Source organism: Talaromyces proteolyticus, assembly GCF_021365285.1.
Source record: "Talaromyces proteolyticus strain PMI_201 chromosome Unknown BGW36scaffold_11, whole genome shotgun sequence".
NCBI lineage: Eukaryota > Fungi > Ascomycota > Eurotiomycetes > Eurotiales > Trichocomaceae > Talaromyces > Talaromyces proteolyticus.
The window spans coordinates 1698186-1718275 of NW_025764287.1; the positions used below are offsets into that span (position 1 = coordinate 1698186).

Here is a 20090-nt window from a genome sequence, read left to right on the forward strand (position 1 = left end):
GAATTGTCAAGTAATGCCTACAATACATCCTTCATAATGGTCCAAATGGGACCATATATAATACACCAATATTTAAAACTTGAAACCTAGCATGTGCCTCACCTGAGCCAGTCAAAACGCCATGGTAGGCGTCTCGGGCCGAAGTAGAGCCTGCGCAAACTGCAAATCCAGACACATCAAATGCGGTATACACCCTATCCCCAAGAAATAGAAAAAAGAAATCCAGACTAACGAAACTACAAGACGAGGCCCGCCCATCATGCAACCGCTGCGTCAAAGCCGGCCTCAACTGCCGCGGGTACGAGCGAATGACCAAATTCGTCGACGAAACGCTGTGGACGCGAGGCAAGCACTCGTCCAGCATCGTCTCGAAGAAGACAGCATCCTACCCATCTTCCTGGAACTCTGCAGACATTTCCAAGAAACTCGACCCTCTTGTTATGAGGTTTCTGAGAGGCATGTTTATGCCCCATAATGTGGACTTTACGTCATGGCATTATAGTCCCTCGGATGGCGCCGTCGTGAGAAGACCGTTTCTGCCCGGTGTTACCTTGCAGGCGCTGGCGCTGAGCCTGCATGGGAAGGTAACGAGGAATCAGGAAAGTTTGAATCAGGCAGTTGAGTTGTATGGGTTTTCGATTCGGAGTATTCGTGCTGATTTGAGGGATGAGAATGCTGTGTCGACAACGTTGCTGATATCGTCGGTTCTGCATATGACCATGTACGAGGTATGTTGGTATATTCAGACTGGGTTTGTTTTGGAGGGTTAGTGACAATTCTACATAGTGGGTGCATGCTACGAATACGTTAGCATGGAAACATCATGCGCAGGCATTAGCGCGGATGGTTGAGATGCGTGGGCCTTATGTTTTCAAACAAGGCATAGAAAAGCGATTATTTTTACAGGCAAGATCGATGATTGTAATCACTCAGAACATCAATTATCTTGGATGTCTAACTAACTTGCGTTTAGTTAATCGCGGCACTTGAAGACCGGAAAAGGACATTTCTTGCAGAAGACATCTGGCAGACTGTTCCATGGTCCAACACTCCTGAATTGAAAACATACATCAACAGATACGTCGACCTTGTTCTATTCATACCCTCAATAATGGAAGATCTCGACATCCTGCGCCAAGCAGAAACCGAAGCAAAGCAATGTTCTATCCGCGATAGAATTCGCACGACAATACTGTCGCTACACAAAAGACTCCTCGACATACGCTGCGATTGGGAGATTATCACAGCAAACGCCGCCTATGAAGCCCCTCCGCAAAGGTCTGAACACGTTTATTCGTCTGTCGATGAAACCGGGAGTGCGCTGTTCACCAGCCTTCTCGGGTTTAAAGACCTTCAAACTTGTGTGGAAATGGGCATGTATCATGTTATTTTATTCTTTTTGCGGGATTTTGAGAATGAGATTGGTATGGAACAGGTCAACAATACCCCGTCTCTAGCTATGCCGAAGCGGTCGAACCCGGGTTTGAAGTTTCCGCACGAGTTGATGACGGTGAGGGATATCGGGATCGATATTTGCCGCTCCGTGGAGTTTTTTCTGCAACCGAGTCATGGATTGACGGGGGCGTATTTTCTTATTTTTCCTCTGAGGGTTGCGCAGTTTGCGTTTGAGTTGGATGAGGACCGTGCAATTGTGGCCTGGACCAGGAAAATTATGAGGCATATCGGTGATACGTATGGTTTCAGCACTGCCTATGCGTTTTGTGGGAGTTGATGCTGAAGCTTGGCTTTGTCCAAGAACTGACACATCTCAATTACACGCCATCAAGCAGTAAACGATGGGATCGTGAGAGCGCTATCATGCGCGGGGTTTACCCGGGAAAATAATCACTCCACGTTGAGATCCTAAGATGGCTCGATCGTATACGTCCAAATTGGCGTTCTTGTGTCGTGAAAGAATCCTGTCTGATCTGCAAAAGACGGCGACTCATATTGAATCTTCGATATACGAAAGTCATGATCGCCTACAATCCTATTAGTTCCAGCACGAGCATGGTAATGAAAAAAACTTACGACAAGCAGCAAGAAAAGCATTAAATGTCTCTTCGTTCCGAATTGTTGCGGACAAGACAAACTTTTTAACGCCATGTGAAGAGAACAGCGTGGATACTGTATCAGTCAGAAGCGGGATAATGGAGGTGTCGTATGTCTGTTCCATTTCCGATAGTTAGATTATAAGACATATCATGAACATGCTAGAAATAGACATACCAAGTCCGCACCCAGCGCAACATCGAACCTCTCCACCGATGCATCACTACCGTCTTCCTGTGCTAATGCCGTCCCCCATTCCCATACTTCCCCTTGAATGTCTTGGTCGTCCGCAAGTTTGTTCTCTTTCAAGCAAGTCGAATTAAACAAATCAACAAGCTTTGCATTCCCATCGGTCATCAGCACACTTTTAGCCCCAAGATGCCTTTTACATAGTAACGAAACAAAGCCTGTCCCGGCACCGAGCTCGAGAACCCTTTTCCCTTGAATCAAAGCCCGTCCGTCTTCTGTGCATGAGAGGTATGTGCCAAGATGCAAGGCGGCTTCCCAGGTACGGAACCCTGTCGAGCCAAACCCGTAGATCAAACCTCGTGATTCTGATGTTGCGATGGATTTTGTTGTCTGCGAGCGAGTACTGCTGGGGAGAGTGTACTTTACAAATGACAGTAGTGGCGGAGAATCGATCCCCGAGGAGTCTTCTTTTGGTAGAGACATGAGAATTGTTAGAGCTGTTATTAGAGGCTCGATGATTTCCTACGTTAAGAATCAGCTATTGTTCTTACGAACAAACAAGCATTTGTATAAAGAAGAGAAAGCGAGTGCATACATCCTCCTCCGGATCCCAGTCCTCGCTCGCTTCAATTCTACTTATAAGAGCTTTCAAGACTCGCAGTCGGTAGGTTTCAGGGGGGATAATAGGCGAGAGAACACCCTCATTAAACAGTTCATTGTAGATGTAAGTCTGGACGGAGGGACTTTTGAGGATGGATGAAGGCGGTATGTCGAGGTCTTTGAGATCGACCAGCTGGTAGCACTGCGCAACGAGGAGCGCGACCCCGTCGTCTCCCAGCCGGTATATCGACGCCATGGTACTGATGACTCTTATTTATTGGTCGTGATGTTCGATATGTTATATTAGTCGTAGTATTTTCCTGCCCTCTGACTGGCTACCCGAGTTGTCAAACCCGCCTTCCCCCTTCCGTCCTAGCGCCACACGACGGGCCCTAGCCGAGCGCTGAGCCCACAACCTCTTAATTCTCTGTGGGATTTCGATACTCTGCAAGAAGACCAAGCGACAACCTCATCCACCCCCATCTTCGTGTCGGTTCCCATCTTTGTCGAGCAGACAAACGACAATACTGCACACCATGGCCGACGCTCCCATTACCTTGCGGACGCGCAAGTTCATCCGCAACCCTCTCCTTGCTAGAAAGCAGATGGTCTTGTAAGCTTCCCTGTTCTTTTACATGCACAAACACTTCGGAATCAGTGCGGGTGGAGGATTAGCCGGCTTGCGATGGAAGGCGAGATTGAGTGGTCGATGAATGCATACTTTCTTGTTGTGTGATGATATGATTTGGTTGATGGAGGATAAAAATTGTGAAGCGACAAATTTTGACATCGGGTGGAAAAGGCACGAATTCGGCGTGGAAAAGAACAAAAAGCTGGAAAACCACCACCTCAATCTCACCTTCCATTCGCTCAACGGATCGCACTGGACGAAAACTCTCATTATTGCCATCAAGAAACTTTAATAGACATATTCTAATGTTATTTTCCAGGGACGTCCTCCACCCCAACCGCGCCAACGTCAAGAAGGAGGAGCTCCGCGAGAAGCTTGCCGACCTCTACAAGGCCAACAAGGACCAAGTCTCCGTGTTCGGATTCCGCACCCAGTATGGTGGTGGCAAGAGCACCGGATTCGCCCTCATCTACGACTCACACGAGGCCCTGAAGAAATTCGAGCCTCACTACCGTCTGGTCCGTATCGGCGCTGCCAGCAAGATCGAGAAGGCCAGCCGACAGCAACGTACGCTCTCCCAACCCTACAGCCCTACAAACCAATCGAAACTTTTTTTCTCTGAATGAACTATCTAACAACTATATTTTCTTTAGGCAAACAACGCAAGAACCGTTCCAAGAAGTTCCGGGGTACCGCCAAGACCAAGGGTCCCAAGAAGAGCAAGGACTAAATTCTTTCATAACGTCCAGGATGAACGTAAAGTGTGGGAGGGCGTTGCTCTGTTTTTTGCATCGATTTACGAATATGGGAAATCATCTTTTTTTATTTTGTCTCTTTGGACAAATATGCTTGTAACTCTGTGCATGGACATCCAAAAAAAGAAGAAACTTCAATTAAACAAAAACGGTGCTTGATTAAGAAAGGGCCAGCGGGTTGTTTTATGACAGGAGAATAATTGGCTGGTTTCTTTTTTATTTCTTCTTTTGATGTTGTTTTGTTGCCATCAAGTACTTGATCTTGATGTTCAATAATACAATACACCACCAATCAAGGAGAGAATCTATCTCTTTCCTTGACTCTTCGATCCTAGGAATATAATCTATGGGTTTTATCTGTCATCATTTACCATTTTGTCGTTCTCAACGATATCTTTTTTTTTCTAGATTGTATTAGTCGCGCTGTCAAGGAGAACCCAGCGTCATAACACCCCGGAAGTAAAATGACGAGTTATTTAATCCAAGCTCGCTGACGGGGGTGGATGCGTTAGGAGAAACGTACTGGATTGTACTTTCAGCGAGCGGCGTATGATTGGCCGCGCCGGCTCCCCATACAAAAGGTCAATTTTGTGCAACTGCAAATCGCCTAACAAACTCCAAAATGCCCGCGCGAGGCCTCTGGGTCATGTGATATTTCCTATATTAGTCTAGCTTTCCTCTCACCGCCTGCCAATGAGAGAATAACGTCGCTTTCCGCCTTGGACTGTGCCGGCAGAAAATGGTCTATTCGACCCTTAGAAGTAGAGAAAACTATCATCCAGCACGAGCATGTCGTCTACATGTAATCTTCATTGATCAAGCATTCAACTTGAAATCGATATTAATTTGAATTTATTCTGGCCCATCTGAATCAACCTAAGAGAAAGAAATGACGAACAATCTAGTGTCTAATGGAAGTGGACCCAGCGATATTAATGCATCCGGAAGAAAAGAATGAAAGAAAAAAAGAAGGAAACGAAAGAAAGACATTCAAAGTTTGCCCATAGAGTCTGAGCAGGGAAGCAACTGCATTTATCGATCCCCCTTGAAATTAGTAGTCTTTTCTTAACAGATTATTCCAGACGAGATCTTAACAGAGGAGCAGCAAATTAGGAAAATACAAGATATATATGAAATAAGAATCCATAGTCCCTGACTAATGCCACAGCTATGGCCGAGTGTCCTTGATCCCTTCAGAATGAAAGATATTTCTCTCCCGTTTCATCCATGCTTGGCTCAATACTCAGGTTGTTCCGAGACGCTATGAGCCGTTGACGAGGATTCCATATAATTGAACGAGTTATACCCCACTAGTCGTCCATATCCGTATGACCCGGCATTGCTGGGACGACTTTTGGCACCGCCCATAGACATAACCAACGAGTCCTCCGAGTCAATGTGTCTTTCAGCCGCACCAGAGCGACTGAAACCAGGGGACGTGAGCGGGGCTGTGCTCAGGTAGCTCATATACTCTTGAGGTGAAGCGTCCTGTTTGAGCGTTGGCAATGAACTCGGGACGCCGCTGGCAGCGGAATCTGACACAGCTTTGCGTCTGTACAGTTTGAAAGTGCTGGGCTTAGAGGGGTAGTTGCCACCGCCGATATCTCCGCCTATTGATGGGAGGCCAGATGCCAGTAGCTCGGGGTCGCCTGGAGATGCTGTGTTGCTGCTTGACTGAGGTAGCTCGCTCGTCGGTGTGGGAAGGACACGGCTGGTGAAGCCATCGCTGTGGGAGAGTAGGTTTATAGTAGGGAATAGAGATGGTACGTCGTTCGAGACCGAAGAGGATCGGTTTGAGCTGGCTAGGACAATGTTTTGAGCCGAAGAATGTGAGGCGTCTGCTTCTGTGTAGAAAGTCGCAAGTTGATACCTGCTCCCCATGTTGGTTACTGTATCCCAGGCTTTTGGGGTGGTGGGAGATCCGTAAAATCCCGCGTGGCTACCAGAGCCGCTGCTGGGTTGTATGTATGATAGACTGGATGGGCCATAGTGGACAGCGTAGACATCCTCAAATAAGCTGTTCCCATAATATGGCCCTCTTGGCCAGGAAGCAAACTGGCCCATGTCTGGTACGGAGTGCGACCGAGTCGTTTCTGGCATAGGGTACATAGGAGACATCACCGAGGGAACACTCTGGGAGAATTGGTTATTGTAAGGAGACTGGATTGATGTTGTAGCCGGAGTATTTGTTATTGTTGGATGAAGAAACACATCTCCAGATTCCGGTCGCGTTTGAAAAGTGCATTTAGTCGAATACGCCTAGCTCCGAATATTTAAGTATTTTGATCCCAATCTAGATTTAGGGAAGCTGGTCTGGCTTACCCTTAAAAACTCGCATGGTTTTTGATTTGCCGCCTTGCAATTGGTACATCCTGAGCCATCGGCTGCTTCACCGCTGCATTTGATCTTGCGTTTTCGACAACGTACGCACTGTCTTATGGTTAGAAATCAATGTTGCAATGCGCCTCTTCCACATACAGCAAGTTGTATCCGACGCCTAGCTGGCTTGTTGTCATTGTCAAGATGGGGCATTTGTGTGACCCCGTCCGTCCTTCTTAACTCTTCCTTTACAGCGCGATGTCGGCTGCTAGATGCAGATGGGGGGTTTTGCAGTCTGCTCAAGTCCGACTCAGAAGCTCGTAGACTGCGATACATCTTGAATGTATACTCCAGCTATCACGCAAGTGCTCCGAAATTACCTCTCGAGTAGAGATGAATAGAGATGGATAAGGAATGGACAGAAAAGTAACTGCCAAAAGAGACAAATATAAAGCAGCTTGATCTCATATATATTGATCTAGTAAAGATACATATCTGCAACACAACTGGCAGATATAAGAGGAAGAAAGTAATTAACAGTAGCTTTAGATATGAGAGGACAACAGAAACATTGACAAGCCTTGGCCTAGGACAGGGCGTGCCTATAAAGAAACTCAGTTATGAATTTGCTTGATAGACTGCTGTTGGTATATCCGGAGTTTGTCCACCAGTACAAAGTTCACAGACACCGGAAATCTCAACGATGCGGAGGCAAAGGGGAGCCCTTACATTTCAGGCTAGCCTGTCTGATGCTGTTAGAGGTGCTTTGTCGTACTGAGTGGAACTGGCAGACGTCCGTTTGAGGGCGCAGTTATCTTTAGAGACGAAAGCATCTCCACAAGATACGTCGAATGGTAGTTCACCGTAACTTGGTCATAGTCTGGGCTCATATATTAAAAGTTGTTTCACAAACTAATGTCACACTACACCTTGCAGTTGTGGGTTTAAGAGCACTATAGCCATGCAAAGAAAGGTGGAGTGAGATGAAAACACAAATATGTATAGCCTAATTAAGCATAGTTAAATAATGCAACTGCCAACGTGGTTTATCTTGAGCAAACTGTACCAAGAAACGGGGACGGCTTATAGGAGGGCGGGGTTCTGGTGCAACACAGTCTGAGATCATGTGGATCCCATTGCCCACGCGTAGAAACCGGAGAAAAGAAAAGAAAAGACGGGGGGGAAGAGAAGAGACTAGAAGCCAGATCAGCAGACGAATTGAAGATAGGAGGGGGCTGGTGTCCGTTGGCTGCGATGCCTTGAAGTCAAGCAAACACGGAAGCCGGAAGGTAGAATGATTGGTCGTTCAGACAAGCATGGCTGTTTTTGCACTTCCCCAAGGCGCGCGTGGCAACATTGCGAACCCCTGTCCTCTACCCTTAAACATTTCAAAATGCGTATCAAGAGCTTCCTTAGAGAGGATAGTAGCAAGCAGCCAGGCCATCCAGCAGGGGCATTACCGATCCGGGTACTGTAAAAGAGTCCTAAGCAAACAAAATCTTCCAGCTTGACTGTCAATCAGACATCTTCAAAACAGATGTACCAAGAATCGATGCCTCAAGTGTGAAAGAGAAGGATGCAAAGATCCATAGCAGTTTCCCATCTCAAATTGTTCAGACATTCCCAAATTCTTGTCGCTGTCGAACAGTAGCGAAATATTGATGAAACTCCAAGCCATCGTTGCCAAAGACTGGGCTCGCAACCTCAATCCATTCAAAACTGAGACATCGAAGGTTTTGAAATTGCGACAAACGTGGGTTACATCGCTGTTGATTGGAAAACCTTAGGCTGTGGCATATTCTGCCGAAATGCACTCCTAATGTTTGTCCCTCTCTTTGTTTTTGCTCGAAATACTTGAAAAGGTATAGGTATGCTGTCGGTGCAATACAATTTTGGACGTGATTACAGAGTGGCTGCAGGCCGATCGTAAGCACCATCAATGTCTTGCTTCCAAATCACGTAAGCCTGATCAGGCTGTTTGCTTTCAACTGGCGTTGGAAGCTGAAAAGACGTTTGACGTGCCTATTTGGTGCTAGCAAATGGCGATTCATTGTCGAAGGCCCAGGTCAAGCCAAGTCGTAATTGTGTGACCGACTGATCAACTTTCCAACCGGGTTTCCCTGTTCGAGTCCAAAAAAAGGTTACCAACATCCCAAACGCATGGCTTGGGTTGCCCCTGGACATAACGCATCTTTCCGTGACCCTGTCAGCCTTGTTCAGAAAGCAGACCAGGAATCGCGGTGATTGGGTATACCCTGCGCTTGCATGGCCTAACACGCGGCATATAATCCTCCGCAGTCGAAAGAAGAGAAGTCGAGCGAACCCTAGCCGTCTTCTCCTTGTATGCGACCAACACCTATTACAATCGAAGCATTCCAACGTGGTGTGAGCGCGGTTTGACTTTCGCAGGGTAGGACGTGTCCCAGGCTGTGAAACGCAGAGGACCAGAAGGAACTAATAAGCAGCTGTCTTGTGCGAGACCCTGGAGGAGAGAAAGGAGGATGATCCCAGTGGGCAGGATGTCGTCCAGAACGTCGTTTGGTGCGGAAGGCGCCGCCCTGCCTGGACACTGTTAGACACTGGTTAGCGTCTCGCCCACCCGCAAGTTGTAACTGTAATTGTCCCTCCTTCACTTTTCCAATCCAAGACACTCTTAGATTCCACTACAACTGCAGAATTCACACCATTCCTTACAAGTGGCGCAGGCGCAGGCGCACACGGGAAAAAATATATCCACCGCCATTCTTCCCACTGCTCGATCTTCTTGCCCCTGCCGTGTCGGTACAAGCGTGCGCATAAGAGAACGTGCCTGGGGCCCGCCTCCAAGATGAGCGTGCTACTCGAGACCTCTGTGGGTGACCTGGTCATCGACCTCCTGGTGGACGTGTCTCCGAAAGCCTGTGAAAAGTGAGTTTGCATGAAATTCGCGTCTTTCTTTTCCTTTCCAGCATTTGCCGTTACCGGCAGCTCTGTCCTACAAGTGAGGTGGCTGAATGTGGACTAAGAGATCCTTCTCCCTGTTAGCTTCCTCAAGCTATGCAAAGTCAAGTATTACAACTTTTCCCCTGTGCACAGTGTCCAGAAAAACTTCACGTTTCAAACCGGAGACCCAATCGGACCCGGCTCTCCCGACAGCGATGGTGGATCTTCGATATGGGGTCTCCTGCGTGGTCCTTCGCACAAAACGTTCACCGTCGAATTACCGCCCAAATTGAAACATACGGAGAAGGGCACCGTGAGCATGGCGACAGTTCCCTCTTCGAGCGACCCCGACGAGCGACTGGTCGGCAGTCAATTCATCATTACGTTAGGGGATAACCTGGACTATCTCGATGGAAAAGCCGCCATTTTCGGCAAGGTGGTCGAAGGGTTTGATGTGCTTGAAAAGATCAACGAGTCATTTATCGACGGCAATGGAAGACCTCTCAAGGATATCCGTATCCGACATACTGTGATTCTTGACGATCCCTATGATGACCCTCCTGGCCTGGAAATTCCGCCTGAAAGCCCTCTGCCCTCCAAAGCCCAACTTGCCACGGTGAGGATTGCCGATGATGAAGAACTGGATGAGAACATGGACGAAGAAGCCATGGAGAAGCTTCGGCGGGAACGTGAAGCCCGCGCTCAAGCTTTAACTTTGGAAATGGTTGGGGATCTTCCATTTGCTGATGTCAAGCCACCGGAGAATGTGCTTTTCGTCTGCAAGCTAAACCCCGTCACACAAGGTGAGTAACACCCCTTTACTACTGCTACTACATCTAACGCCATTGCCAGACGAAGACCTACAATTAATTTTCAGCCGCTTCGGGCAGATTCTCTCATGCGAGGTTATCCGAGACAAGCGAACTGGCGACAGTCTACAATATGCCTTTATCGAGTTCGAGAACCAGAAAGACTGTGAACAAGCTTATTTCAAGATGGAGGGTGTTTTGATTGACGATCACCGTATCCATGTCGATTTCTCACAGAGTGTAATCCAGCCTCGTCTTTCATATTATGGCAACATACTAACTGGTGAGCACAGGTCTCGAAACTCTCGGACACCTGGCGACAAGCCACAATATCTAAACGACAAGGTGGTGGATTTGGCGGCATATCAAGTCTAGAACGCAAGCGTCAATACCGCACTGCGGATGACCATGGTCGTCGTGACCGTTATGGCATGGTCTTCGACCGGGACGAGATGCGCCGGCGACCAGACCAAGACACGAAACCATCACGGCCAGAGAAATCACGCAGCCGTAGCCCTCGCTCTGAATCCTATCGACGGAGGGACTACGACAGAGAAAGTGATAACCGAAGGCACGACGATAGAGACCGGGACCGAGACCGGGACCGGGACCGGGATCGGGATAGAGGATACAGTCAGAGGGAACAAGAGCGACGACGGCGATGAGCCCTGTACCATCTAATGCCAAAAGTGAGATTACTGTATAAAGGGAACCAGCGAGGCGAACGTGTAGGTTTGGCGCTGTAATGCAATTTCTTTCTGACAGGGACTACATATTCTACGAAATGTCCGGTACGCCACTGCGTAATCGTAGTATGTACGTACAGACTAACTATTGATCTACTCGAAACTCAATGATGTCACGGGCCACAATATTTTACTTGTGCGTAGTATGCCCCCCTTTTTACTGCATGCAACGCATCCACAGGGGTGTCATAATTCATAACTTACCTCCCAGTTTTGCTGTTTCACTGTTTCATTGACAGGAAGAGCCCTAGTTAGTGCTTATGACACAATGGGATCAATTGATGATTTGCCCATACAACTCGCACGTATACAGCCAAGGCAGCGCGGGTCAGCATGCCGCCAGAATCATACGCCAGTCTATATATAATCATAATAATCCTAATAGTCAGGAGCAAGGGCAGCTGCGCCATTGGCTGCGGGGCCCTGACACAGCCCTTGCTAAGTAAAGCTACCGCCCCGCAGCAAAGAATTCGAGCTGTGGCGGGCGGTGTGCTTGTCCGTCCCTCTCAATGGCGCATCGCCATCTGAGACATCAACAATAAGAATACGTGCCTTAATTGCGGTTTCTTTTCTTTTTAATTCTCCTCCCTTCCTCCTGTCCATTCCACTGCATCATCTTCGTTTTTTGGCTCGTTGTTTTCTTTGTGGTTTGCCTCCTCTACACAGCTATGGCTTCTCTTGTGCACAATCTCTTGGACAAGATCCAGGGCAAGGCCCAGGACGCCCCCCCCCACCCTCCCTCTGCTGAAGAGCTGCAACAGCTGCGAGCAAAATACGACACAGCCGGCCAAGGCCATGTCTTTTCCTTCTATGACAGCCTTCCATCCGCCGAGCAAGGCCAGCTCTTCCAGCAATTGCTGACCTTCAACCCAACCCGCATCAACGAGCTGGCCGACATCGCCATCAACCCGCCCAAGGCCTCCTCCGAGCCTGCCAAACTCGAGCCCCTGCCCGCATCTGCCACCGCTTCCATCTTGGACTCGGATCCCACCGATCTCGAAAAATACTACAATGAGGGTCTGAAGTTGGTGTCGGAGAATAAGGTGGCCGTGGTGTTGATGGCCGGTGGACAAGGTACTCGTCTCGGTAGCTCTGCCCCCAAGGGATGCTTCGATATCGGTCTGCCAAGCGGGAAGACTCTGTTCCAGATCCAAGCCGAGCGCATTGCAAAGATCCAGGCTCTCGCTGAGAAGCATCACGGCAAGAAGGCTGTCGTCCCCTGGTATGTGATGACCAGTGGCCCGACAAATAAGCCCACCGAGGAGTTCTTCGAGAAAAATAAATTCTTTGGCCTGGACAAGGACAATGTCAAATTCTTCGAACAGGGCGTGCTACCTTGCATCTCCAATGAAGGGAAGATTCTCCTCGAGAGCAAATCCAAGGTACGTCTGCATGAGGTTATTCATACGGCTGTGTGCTGATTATGACTAGGTCGCTGTCGCTCCTGACGGCAACGGCGGCATCTACCAAGCCCTCATTACATGGGGCGTCAGAGAGGACATGCGAAAGCGCGGTATCGAGCATGTTCACACCTACTGTGTCGACAACTGCCTTGCTCGGGTTGCCGACCCGGTCTTCATTGGCTTTGCCGCTTCCAAGAATGTCGACATTGCTACCAAGGTGGTCCGTAAACGAGACGCCACAGAGTCTGTGGGATTGATCTTGCAAAAGAATGGCAAGCCCGACGTGGTGGAATATTCTGAAATCGACAAGGAGACCGCCGAAGCCAAGGATCCTGCCAACCCGAAGGTGCTCAAGTTCCGTGCCGCCAATATCGTCAACCACTACTACTCCTTCCGATTTCTCGAATCCATTGAATCGTGGGTGCATAAGCTGCCCCATCACGTGGCTCGCAAGAAGATCCCCTCGGTCGATTTGGAAACCGGGGACACGGTGAAGCCCGAGAAGCCGAATGGCATCAAATTGGAACAGTTTGTTTTTGATGTCTTCCCCTTGACCCCGCTCGACAAATTCGCCTGTATTGAGGTCCGCCGCGAGGACGAATTCTCGCCGCTCAAGAACGCCCGAGGAACTGGCCAGGATGACCCTGACACCAGTAAGAGAGATATCACGCTCCAAGGCCAACGTTGGATTGAGCAGGCCGGCGCTGTTGTCGTCACCGAGGGTGACGCCGTTGGAATCGAAGTGTCTCCGCTGATCAGCTACGTGAGTAGCTATCCTACCATCCTATTCTATTAACTACTAACACGACTGTATAGGGTGGCGAAGGACTTGAATTCCTAAAGGGCCAACAAGTCAAAGCCCCGGCTGTGATTGAGAAGGAGAGTAATGCGTAAATTTATTAAAAGAGAGAATACCCCGCGCCTATTGTTCTGAACAAAACGAGTATGACTAATTTGAATGACATCCATGATATTTATCCACATATTCAAATCCTCATCCCAATAATAAGTACAAGTGTTAGTGTTATACCAGATCTGTATGATGAGGAGGGCTGGGCCCCGTGGCCCGTGCACCACTGCCAATCTGGGGATGCACACTTTACGCAATGCGGAAAGCGCCGGCAAAATTAGGTTTTTCTTTTTTTTTCTTGTCTCACGAATTTTGCATCAAAAAGGCGCTAAAAAAAAGTACCCTCACTTGAAGTTTCTCCTCGATTTTTATATTTGTTACTATTGTTTTGAACAGAATTTTGAAGTCATCGACACTCCGTGACTGACCGTGTCTCGAGGTCTGGTGGGCTAGGAGACTGGAGTGTGCTGAGAAGGATTGAAAGATTGAAGAATTTGGGCAGGGTTTTCTTTTCTCATTCTTAATTATTCCTCTTTTTCTCTTAGTGTAAGTACTTTACTTCTTTCTGCATCGCACAAATTTTTTTCTATGATTAGTAGAGACTGCCCCGAAATATCCATATCTATGTGATCCCACTACACTAGTGCTTCGTTCCCCAAGGTTCTCACTCACGACTTCGCTTTCTTGCAGATCCATTGGAAGGACGGTGTTTAATTAGGATCTAAGTAAGTCAGTCGATTTTAGTCTTTCTCTCTTTTTTTTTTTTTCAAAAAATATATATATAATCCTGCTTGTCTTTTTTTCGACTCTTTTTGCATGTGTCACTTTGACTCGGATTCGCGCGGGGAGAGTGTGAGAGGGAGAATGTGTCATGCTGTCGCGGTCTGGAGTGCTTCCTGCTATCCCTCCCTCCCTCCACGGAGGGAGGGAATTATGAGGCATGATGCTTCGCACGACGGCAGAAGCTAGATAGCCTCTCCTCCCTAGCACTTGACCTTCCACCAGCGCTTTTTGATAGACGGGACGTGACGTGACACTAATACGAGTCAGAGCTGGATCGATCGAAATCGAAGATGTTGCTGTCTCGTCGTGCATGCTACAAATGTGGCAATATTGGCCACTATGCCGGTTGGTAGCTCGATTTTCTGCAATATAAGTTAAGCTTACAGACTGACAATCGAGTCTAGAGGTTTGCGCCTCTACGGAGCGTCTTTGCTATAACTGTATGTATTTTTTTTATCAGAAATGTTTACTATGAGTCTGGCTGATTGTTCTAGGCAAGGAACCCGGTATGTTGGGATATGTCTTGGTGTGCAGGTGCATATGTCAAGGCTAATGTGCTGTCTGTCTAGGACATGAGTCAAATGCTTGCCCGCGACCTCGTACCACGGAGAGTGAGTTTTCCTTATATCTCCTTCTTCTGTTCTCTGGTCGATCCCATCTGACAGTGCGCAGCCAAGCAGTGCTATCACTGCCAGGGATTGGGCCATGTCCAAGCCGACTGCCCTACTCTTCGTCTAAACGGCGGTTCCAGCAATGGCCGCTGCTATGGGTGTGGCCAGCCCGGTCATCTGGCTGTAAGCACGTTCTACTATACATAATAAGTCGGGTACTGATCTCTGCAGCGCAACTGCCCAACCCCAAATGTCCAGGGTGGCGCCCCGCGTGGTGGTAATGCTCCTCGCGGAAACTTTGGCGGGTCTTCTCGAGGCGGTTTCGGGGGATACCCACGAGCTGCCACCTGCTACAAGTGCGGCGGCCCCAATCATTTTGCCCGTGACTGCCAGGCTCAAGCTATGAAGTGCTATGCCTGTGGTAAACTGGTAAGTATCATCATCGCACAGTCCGTGCAGGAAAGGACGGCTCAGCTTATATCTTTACAGGGTCACATCTCCCGCGAGTGTACTGCTCCTAACGGTGGGCCGTTAAGCTCTGCGGGCAAAGTCTGCTACAAATGCTCCCAGGCTGGTCACATTTCTCGTGACTGTCCTACCAACGAGAACAACGCGCAGGCAACTACCGACGCCACTGCCACTGTTACTACTCCTGCGGCTCCGGCTGCTGCTGTCGAGGACTCAACTGAGGCTGTTGCTGCCCCAGTAGCTGCCCCTACGACCGCCGTCGCCTAGACGGATCATACCATCCTTTCTAAACCAACTCCTCCCATTCTTCCTTTTGTACTAGGTTTGCCGATACACTCGGCGTGATACCAAACTCTTAATGCCTCAAACCAGGATCCATTTTTTCCTCTATATCCACACGACACATTATACCTCCTTTCTCTGGAAAGAGGATGTCTTTTTTTTCCTGTTATGTATTCGACGACCCAAAAAAGAAGAAAAAGTTTTCTTTATTCACGAAATTCCCGAACAATCCTATTCCTATTTGTGTCAGAATGGGATACACATTAGCTCAAGCCTGATGTCATGATGTTACCGATTTCACACTCATGATTTGATTCGGCGTCTATTGTTATGAAATGTAATTCTCGTTGGAAACGAAGTCAAGTCTGTCAGCGACGCTGCGTTTTGCAGAGAGAAGGAGAATAACAAGAAGCGAGAGGGTAGCAAGGCGTGAGAGGCTGTGCGTGCGTTCAGTGATGTAATGGGGGTGGATCAAGGATCGTATGTTGAGATGAGGTGTTTTGTGTGTGAATCGCGGCGTGGGAGTGTTTGGTTGGAGGGGTGATGTCGAGGCTGTACTTTCTTGGCTTGAGATTTGTTATTCTTCTTTCTTCCTGAGTCTTCCAATTAAGAGGATCTGATCATAGTCTGGCCCTTCCACGTGACTGCTGTAGGCTTTCTAGAGAGGGAGGGAAGGAGCGGTGCGCCTACACCTTTCGTCTAATCTTCCTTCCTCGCGCTCACCGTAGAGTTCTCTTCGCTTGCTCTCTTCTCTATCGTTGCTATATCTTCGTTATTGGCTATCGACATTCACTTCAGTGATCATCATGCCGGCATCCACTGCGAGCGAAGAGTTCGATGAAGATGTATGCCCCTAGTTACCCTTCTAGGCCATATCTCTAATCGTAGACAGGACTTCATCGTCGACATTGACAGCATCCAGGCTCACGGTATCCATGTTATTTCCGGCATACAGACATCTTTGGTATCAATCTAACATTACTAGGCATTGGAGTCGCCGATATCACTAAACTCAAAGCCAATGGGTTCTACACAGTTGCTGTATTCCTATACCCTCACTACCTACATTATATGGACCTCGCTAACTTATTTCCAGTCTGTCCACGGTGCTACACGTCGGACTTTGTTGAAGATTAAAGGGTTTAGTGAAATCAAGGTCGAGAAAGTCAAAGAGGCGGTTCAAAAGTGTCTTGTGAGATCTTTTCTTCCTCTTTTATTTTTATTTAATTGACCGATTAGCCTTCTGCAGATGGCTTCGTGACTGCCATGGAGCTGTGCCATCAGCGCAAGAAAGTCTTCAAGATTTCGACCGGTAGTAAACAATTTGATGCCATTCTCGGAGGGTACGTACTACGTGCTGATGACTGCAGGCTAAGTATCAAGTCTAATCAACTATCAGTGGATTCCAGAGCATGAGCATCAGCGAGGTATATGGAGAGTTCCGTTGCGGCAAAACACAGCTCTCTCATACCATGTCCGTGATTGCCCAGCTGCCCAAGGATATGGGTGGTGGAGAAGGCAAAGTGGCGTACATTGACACCGAAGGAACCTTCAGACCCGAACGTATCGCTCAAATCGCTGAACGGTTTGGTGTTGATCCCGATTCTGCGCAGGAGAACATTGCGTATGCGCGTGCCTTGAACAGTGAACATCAGCTAGAATTGCTGAACTCTCTTTCACGCGAGTTCGTCGGCGGCGATTACAGGCTTTTGATCATCGATAGTATCATGAACTGCTTCCGTGTAGACTTTTGCGGTCGTGGTGAGCTGGCGGAGCGTCAGCAGAAACTCAATCAGTTTCTCATCAGACTTGCACATATGGCTGAGGGTGAGTTTTAGATTAATTCTCTTTGGGCTGGGTTAATCTCTTTTACTCTAGAGTTCAATGTCTGCGTTTTGATGGTATGTCTTCTCCATTCAATAGCTAGCCAGCTTCTTACAGTGATTTCAGACAAACCAAGTGCAGAGCGATCCAGGAGCCAGTGCTCTTTTCGCAGGTGCTGATGGCCGTAAGCCTGTTGGTGGTCATGTGCTCGCTCATGCCTCGACAACTCGTGTTCTTCTTCGCAAAGGCCGAGGTGACGAACGAGTAGCCAAAATCCAGGATTCGCCAGGTCGGTTATTTGATCTATAGTATGAGGAAAGCTAACTCTAGTATTACTGTTAGACTGCCCTGAGCGCGAGGCAACTTATATCATCACCAATGGTGGAATCAACGACCCGGATAAGGTGTGAATATCAATACTATATCAAGGGTTGATATTCGCTTGTTGAAACTTCTCACTCAATCTATACTATTTAATATGTATACATATAATGCCTACGAAAAATATATTATATTCGCATTAGATATAGTATGTGAAGTCAATTCAATGTTATTCAGAAGATCGATATCTGATTTATTTGCGGGTGAGGTCTAGTAGTAATATCTATGTAAGTCGTAGTTTAAGGCCCAGAAAATCATTCCTTTCTACCTACATAACATAATCCTCGTCTTTTCTGTCATTTAGGGTCGATTTCTGAAAATGAGGGACCAGAATCTAGACCTATGTCGTCGTCACCCCTTCCTTTTTGACGTACACCAGAATCAACAAACAATCAGCCGTCAACTTTTTCATATTGTCGGGATCCCTGAAGAATTCCTTAACTCCCGCAGCAGCTCCCCTCTTACGATAGATGTTAGGATGCCCCAGGCACCCCTCTCCGCCTCAGCCTAGTGCGTTTCCAAGGCCACACATATAAGCTTAGACTGTTATTGGGGTGTGGACTTCGAAGACAAAGAAAGAGAATACACTACTCCAAAGTGTGACGGATACTGGGTTTGTCCGTATACCGCTTCCAGTACTCGGCACCGCAGAAATCCTATCTTTTTGTCTGTCTTGGGGTGGGAGGGGCAGACTTTTTGCAAGAGTCGGCCATTCACTCTCAACTATATTTTCACTAAATCTCTTCCTGATCTTACCTATCATCACCAATCTACGTTTAACGCATACCTTTCTTCTCACTCCTATCTATGTAGATGTAGGAATCGCAGCAGGTACGCACCCATCCATTATCTCTTATACCCGTTAACGCTTCCGTTAAGAGAGATGTTATGGATTAGATACCGTGTATTCCTTATCGTAACGTGAGGCTGCGGGAATGCCTACGCTGTTGGGGAGTGGGGAGGCTGTTTGGTTGTGATATCCGTTACCGCGTTCATTGTTTAATACCGAGTTATTAGTGTTGGCTTTGTTGTCATGGCGGCACTGTTTGGGATGGCGGCACTGTTTGGGATGGCGGTACTGTTTGGGATGGCGGCACTGTTTGGGATGGCGGTACTGTTTGGGTTGGCAGTGCTGATTTGGATGTTTGTAGCTTCAATCCCTGGATATAAATACATTCATATTGTCTCTCTCATTCCACAGTAGACATTCATTTGACAGCCTCTCTCCCTTTAACTTCAGCTCAAGAACTTAGAGGGGCCGAGATGTCTTCCTTTCCAAAATCTGCTCATATCAGATCCCGCCAAATGTCAAAACTTTCTACCGTGTTCACCAAACGGTCAGCCTGTCAGACCCGTTATCATAGCCTGTGATTCCACTAGGTAGCACACGAGACAAGTCTTGAGAGCCAAGCGCTAGAGAAACCATATGTCTCACCTGCTTCACGCCAGTATAATGCCAGTTGGCTACTTCTTGCGGTGGTGGGTCCTCGCTAGAGCTGACTTGATAAACGTGTATGTCTTCATACTCGGAAATTCGCTCCAGACGAGTTCGTCGGGAATTGCCCAATCCCTGCTAGTATGATTTTGCGCAACGATCCACGAAAAGTCCTTGATAACTATATGAGCCGACAAGCCTTGATAACGCTACTCGGCCGGCATGTCAGTTCCTTAGGTTACTGTACACCTAGAGAAAGAACTGCAGCAATTGCTAATTTGCCTTTTCCAAAGAGCACAGGCCACTCACCAAGCATCCCACACCTCATCAAACCTCATCAAACCTCATATCATCCTTCTCCACCCCCTTACGACAGCTTTAATTATTCCTTTACATCGTCCACAATGGTTCCATCGCAGGTATAAAAGAATACCCAGATCTAGAGGAAACTGGGCACTTTCCAAGATGCCACGGCGTTTTGAGATCCCCAGGGCCTACATTGTTCGTGCCTCCTGAACTGATTCTGTTTCCGGAGAGTCACAAAACCATATGCCGCACATGTCCCTACAGATACTCAATTCCGATCTTACGGATGAAGACGAAAATAATAATATCGGCAAAGCTGAATCAGATCCTGGCTTACAAGATGAACTTAATGATGTCGACGACATCGACGACCCAGCCGATCCAGATAGTGAGCTTGCGAAATACATATCCTCAAGACAGAGGCTCTGTTCTATTTTTAAGTTGATCAGGCTTATAAATTGAGTGAACGGATCGGGTTACACAACAACCCCGAGAAACGAGCACAGCATCCTTCTACATTACCATATGGGAGAAATTTGAGACGATAAATAGATTTTACTCTATTTTTGTAAAGCTTGCCTCATTCGAACATCGTCCACGAGGTCCCTCGAAGCAATTGCTCTTGAATCTCGAGGAAATGTTCATGGCTTGCGTTTTACAATCGTTGAAACATCATGACCTTGAAGTTTGGTTACCTGAGGACGAAGATATTCCAAGACTTTGG

The 20090-nt window shown here is 47.8% G+C and overlaps 7 protein-coding genes across 7 annotated transcripts; 5 read left to right on the forward strand and 2 right to left on the reverse strand.

The window, feature by feature from the left end:
- The first annotated feature begins 5 nt into the window (after positions 1 to 5).
- Positions 6 to 1967, forward strand: BGW36DRAFT_45387 (uncharacterized protein). Its single transcript, XM_046221886.1, has 4 exons — positions 6 to 185; positions 244 to 728; positions 787 to 921; positions 974 to 1967. The coding sequence occupies exons 1-4, from the start codon at positions 122 to 124 to the stop codon at positions 1730 to 1732; spliced, it is 1443 nt and encodes a 480-aa protein (XP_046068397.1). The 5' UTR covers positions 6 to 121; the 3' UTR covers positions 1733 to 1967.
- BGW36DRAFT_45351 (putative methyltransferase-domain-containing protein) lies at positions 1798 to 3166 on the reverse strand. Its single transcript, XM_046221875.1, has 4 exons — positions 2837 to 3166; positions 2230 to 2763; positions 2032 to 2167; positions 1798 to 1982 (listed from the first exon to the last, which is right to left on the reverse strand). Exons 1-4 carry the CDS (start codon positions 3095 to 3097, stop codon positions 1864 to 1866), a joined length of 1050 nt encoding a protein of 349 aa, XP_046068398.1. The 5' UTR covers positions 3098 to 3166; the 3' UTR covers positions 1798 to 1863.
- A 23-nt stretch (positions 3167 to 3189) lies between these two features.
- On the forward strand, positions 3190 to 4590 carry BGW36DRAFT_387533 (40S ribosomal protein S24). Its single transcript, XM_046217131.1, has 3 exons — positions 3190 to 3454; positions 3792 to 4039; positions 4126 to 4590. The coding sequence occupies exons 1-3, from the start codon at positions 3378 to 3380 to the stop codon at positions 4200 to 4202; spliced, it is 402 nt and encodes a 133-aa protein (XP_046068399.1). The 5' UTR covers positions 3190 to 3377; the 3' UTR covers positions 4203 to 4590.
- Positions 4591 to 5270: 680 nt separating this feature from the next.
- Positions 5271 to 7142, reverse strand: BGW36DRAFT_45412 (uncharacterized protein). The gene is made up of 3 exons (XM_046221893.1): positions 6706 to 7142; positions 6550 to 6657; positions 5271 to 6486 (listed from the first exon to the last, which is right to left on the reverse strand). The coding sequence occupies exons 1-3, from the start codon at positions 6880 to 6882 to the stop codon at positions 5464 to 5466; spliced, it is 1308 nt and encodes a 435-aa protein (XP_046068400.1). The 5' UTR covers positions 6883 to 7142; the 3' UTR covers positions 5271 to 5463.
- Positions 7143 to 9172: 2030 nt separating this feature from the next.
- Positions 9173 to 11329, forward strand: BGW36DRAFT_387540 (cyclophilin-like domain-containing protein). Its single transcript, XM_046217132.1, has 4 exons — positions 9173 to 9453; positions 9571 to 10271; positions 10321 to 10517; positions 10571 to 11329. The coding sequence occupies exons 1-4, from the start codon at positions 9374 to 9376 to the stop codon at positions 10940 to 10942; spliced, it is 1350 nt and encodes a 449-aa protein (XP_046068401.1). The 5' UTR covers positions 9173 to 9373; the 3' UTR covers positions 10943 to 11329.
- Positions 11330 to 11691: 362 nt separating this feature from the next.
- BGW36DRAFT_303730 (UDP-N-acetylglucosamine pyrophosphorylase) lies at positions 11692 to 13222 on the forward strand (the record flags this gene model as incomplete). Its single annotated transcript, XM_046211908.1, has 2 exons — positions 11692 to 12405; positions 12455 to 13222. The coding sequence occupies 2 exons, from the start codon at positions 11692 to 11694 to the stop codon at positions 13220 to 13222; spliced, it is 1482 nt and encodes a 493-aa protein (XP_046068402.1).
- A 2771-nt stretch (positions 13223 to 15993) lies between these two features.
- BGW36DRAFT_387546 (DNA repair and recombination protein rada) lies at positions 15994 to 17742 on the forward strand. The gene is made up of 9 exons (XM_046217133.1): positions 15994 to 16265; positions 16313 to 16349; positions 16406 to 16461; positions 16517 to 16612; positions 16660 to 16763; positions 16820 to 17247; positions 17299 to 17321; positions 17371 to 17533; positions 17587 to 17742. The coding sequence occupies exons 1-9, from the start codon at positions 16227 to 16229 to the stop codon at positions 17652 to 17654; spliced, it is 1014 nt and encodes a 337-aa protein (XP_046068403.1). The 5' UTR covers positions 15994 to 16226; the 3' UTR covers positions 17655 to 17742.
- The last annotated feature ends 2348 nt before the right edge of the window (positions 17743 to 20090 follow it).

What these genes read in the sequence shown, in the direction of transcription:
- BGW36DRAFT_45387 (XM_046221886.1), top strand. Translation starts at nt 122, where the DNA reads ATGGTAGGCGTCTCGGGCCGAAGTAGAGCCTGCGCAAACTGCAAATCC. An exon ending in ATCCAGACACATCAAATGCG is followed by an intron (nt 186 to 243) that starts GTATACACCCTA and finishes CGAAACTACAAG; the next exon opens with ACGAGGCCCGCCCATCATGC. An exon ending in TGCATATGACCATGTACGAG is followed by an intron (nt 729 to 786) that starts GTATGTTGGTAT and finishes AATTCTACATAG; the next exon opens with TGGGTGCATGCTACGAATAC.
- BGW36DRAFT_45351 (XM_046221875.1), bottom strand. Translation starts at nt 3,097, where the DNA reads ATGGCGTCGATATACCGGCTGGGAGACGACGGGGTCGCGCTCCTCGTT. An exon ending in ACTGGGATCCGGAGGAGGAT is followed by an intron (nt 2,764 to 2,836) that starts GTATGCACTCGC and finishes TTCTTAACGTAG; the next exon opens with GAAATCATCGAGCCTCTAAT. An exon ending in TTGCGCTGGGTGCGGACTTG is followed by an intron (nt 2,168 to 2,229) that starts GTATGTCTATTT and finishes GAAATGGAACAG; the next exon opens with ACATACGACACCTCCATTAT.
- BGW36DRAFT_387533 (XM_046217131.1), top strand. Translation starts at nt 3,378, where the DNA reads ATGGCCGACGCTCCCATTACCTTGCGGACGCGCAAGTTCATCCGCAAC. An exon ending in GCTAGAAAGCAGATGGTCTT is followed by an intron (nt 3,455 to 3,791) that starts GTAAGCTTCCCT and finishes GTTATTTTCCAG; the next exon opens with GGACGTCCTCCACCCCAACC. An exon ending in GAAGGCCAGCCGACAGCAAC is followed by an intron (nt 4,040 to 4,125) that starts GTACGCTCTCCC and finishes TATTTTCTTTAG; the next exon opens with GCAAACAACGCAAGAACCGT.
- BGW36DRAFT_45412 (XM_046221893.1), bottom strand. Translation starts at nt 6,882, where the DNA reads ATGTATCGCAGTCTACGAGCTTCTGAGTCGGACTTGAGCAGACTGCAA. An exon ending in GGCGTCGGATACAACTTGCT is followed by an intron (nt 6,658 to 6,705) that starts GTATGTGGAAGA and finishes ACCATAAGACAG; the next exon opens with TGCGTACGTTGTCGAAAACG. An exon ending in AACCATGCGAGTTTTTAAGG is followed by an intron (nt 6,487 to 6,549) that starts GTAAGCCAGACC and finishes ATTCGGAGCTAG; the next exon opens with GCGTATTCGACTAAATGCAC.
- BGW36DRAFT_387540 (XM_046217132.1), top strand. Translation starts at nt 9,374, where the DNA reads ATGAGCGTGCTACTCGAGACCTCTGTGGGTGACCTGGTCATCGACCTC. An exon ending in TCTCCGAAAGCCTGTGAAAA is followed by an intron (nt 9,454 to 9,570) that starts GTGAGTTTGCAT and finishes TCTCCCTGTTAG; the next exon opens with CTTCCTCAAGCTATGCAAAG. An exon ending in ATGTCGATTTCTCACAGAGT is followed by an intron (nt 10,518 to 10,570) that starts GTAATCCAGCCT and finishes TGGTGAGCACAG; the next exon opens with GTCTCGAAACTCTCGGACAC.
- BGW36DRAFT_387546 (XM_046217133.1), top strand. Translation starts at nt 16,227, where the DNA reads ATGCCGGCATCCACTGCGAGCGAAGAGTTCGATGAAGAT. An exon ending in ATGGGTTCTACACAGTTGCT is followed by an intron (nt 16,462 to 16,516) that starts GTATTCCTATAC and finishes ACTTATTTCCAG; the next exon opens with TCTGTCCACGGTGCTACACG. An exon ending in ACTTGCACATATGGCTGAGG is followed by an intron (nt 17,248 to 17,298) that starts GTGAGTTTTAGA and finishes CTTTTACTCTAG; the next exon opens with AGTTCAATGTCTGCGTTTTG.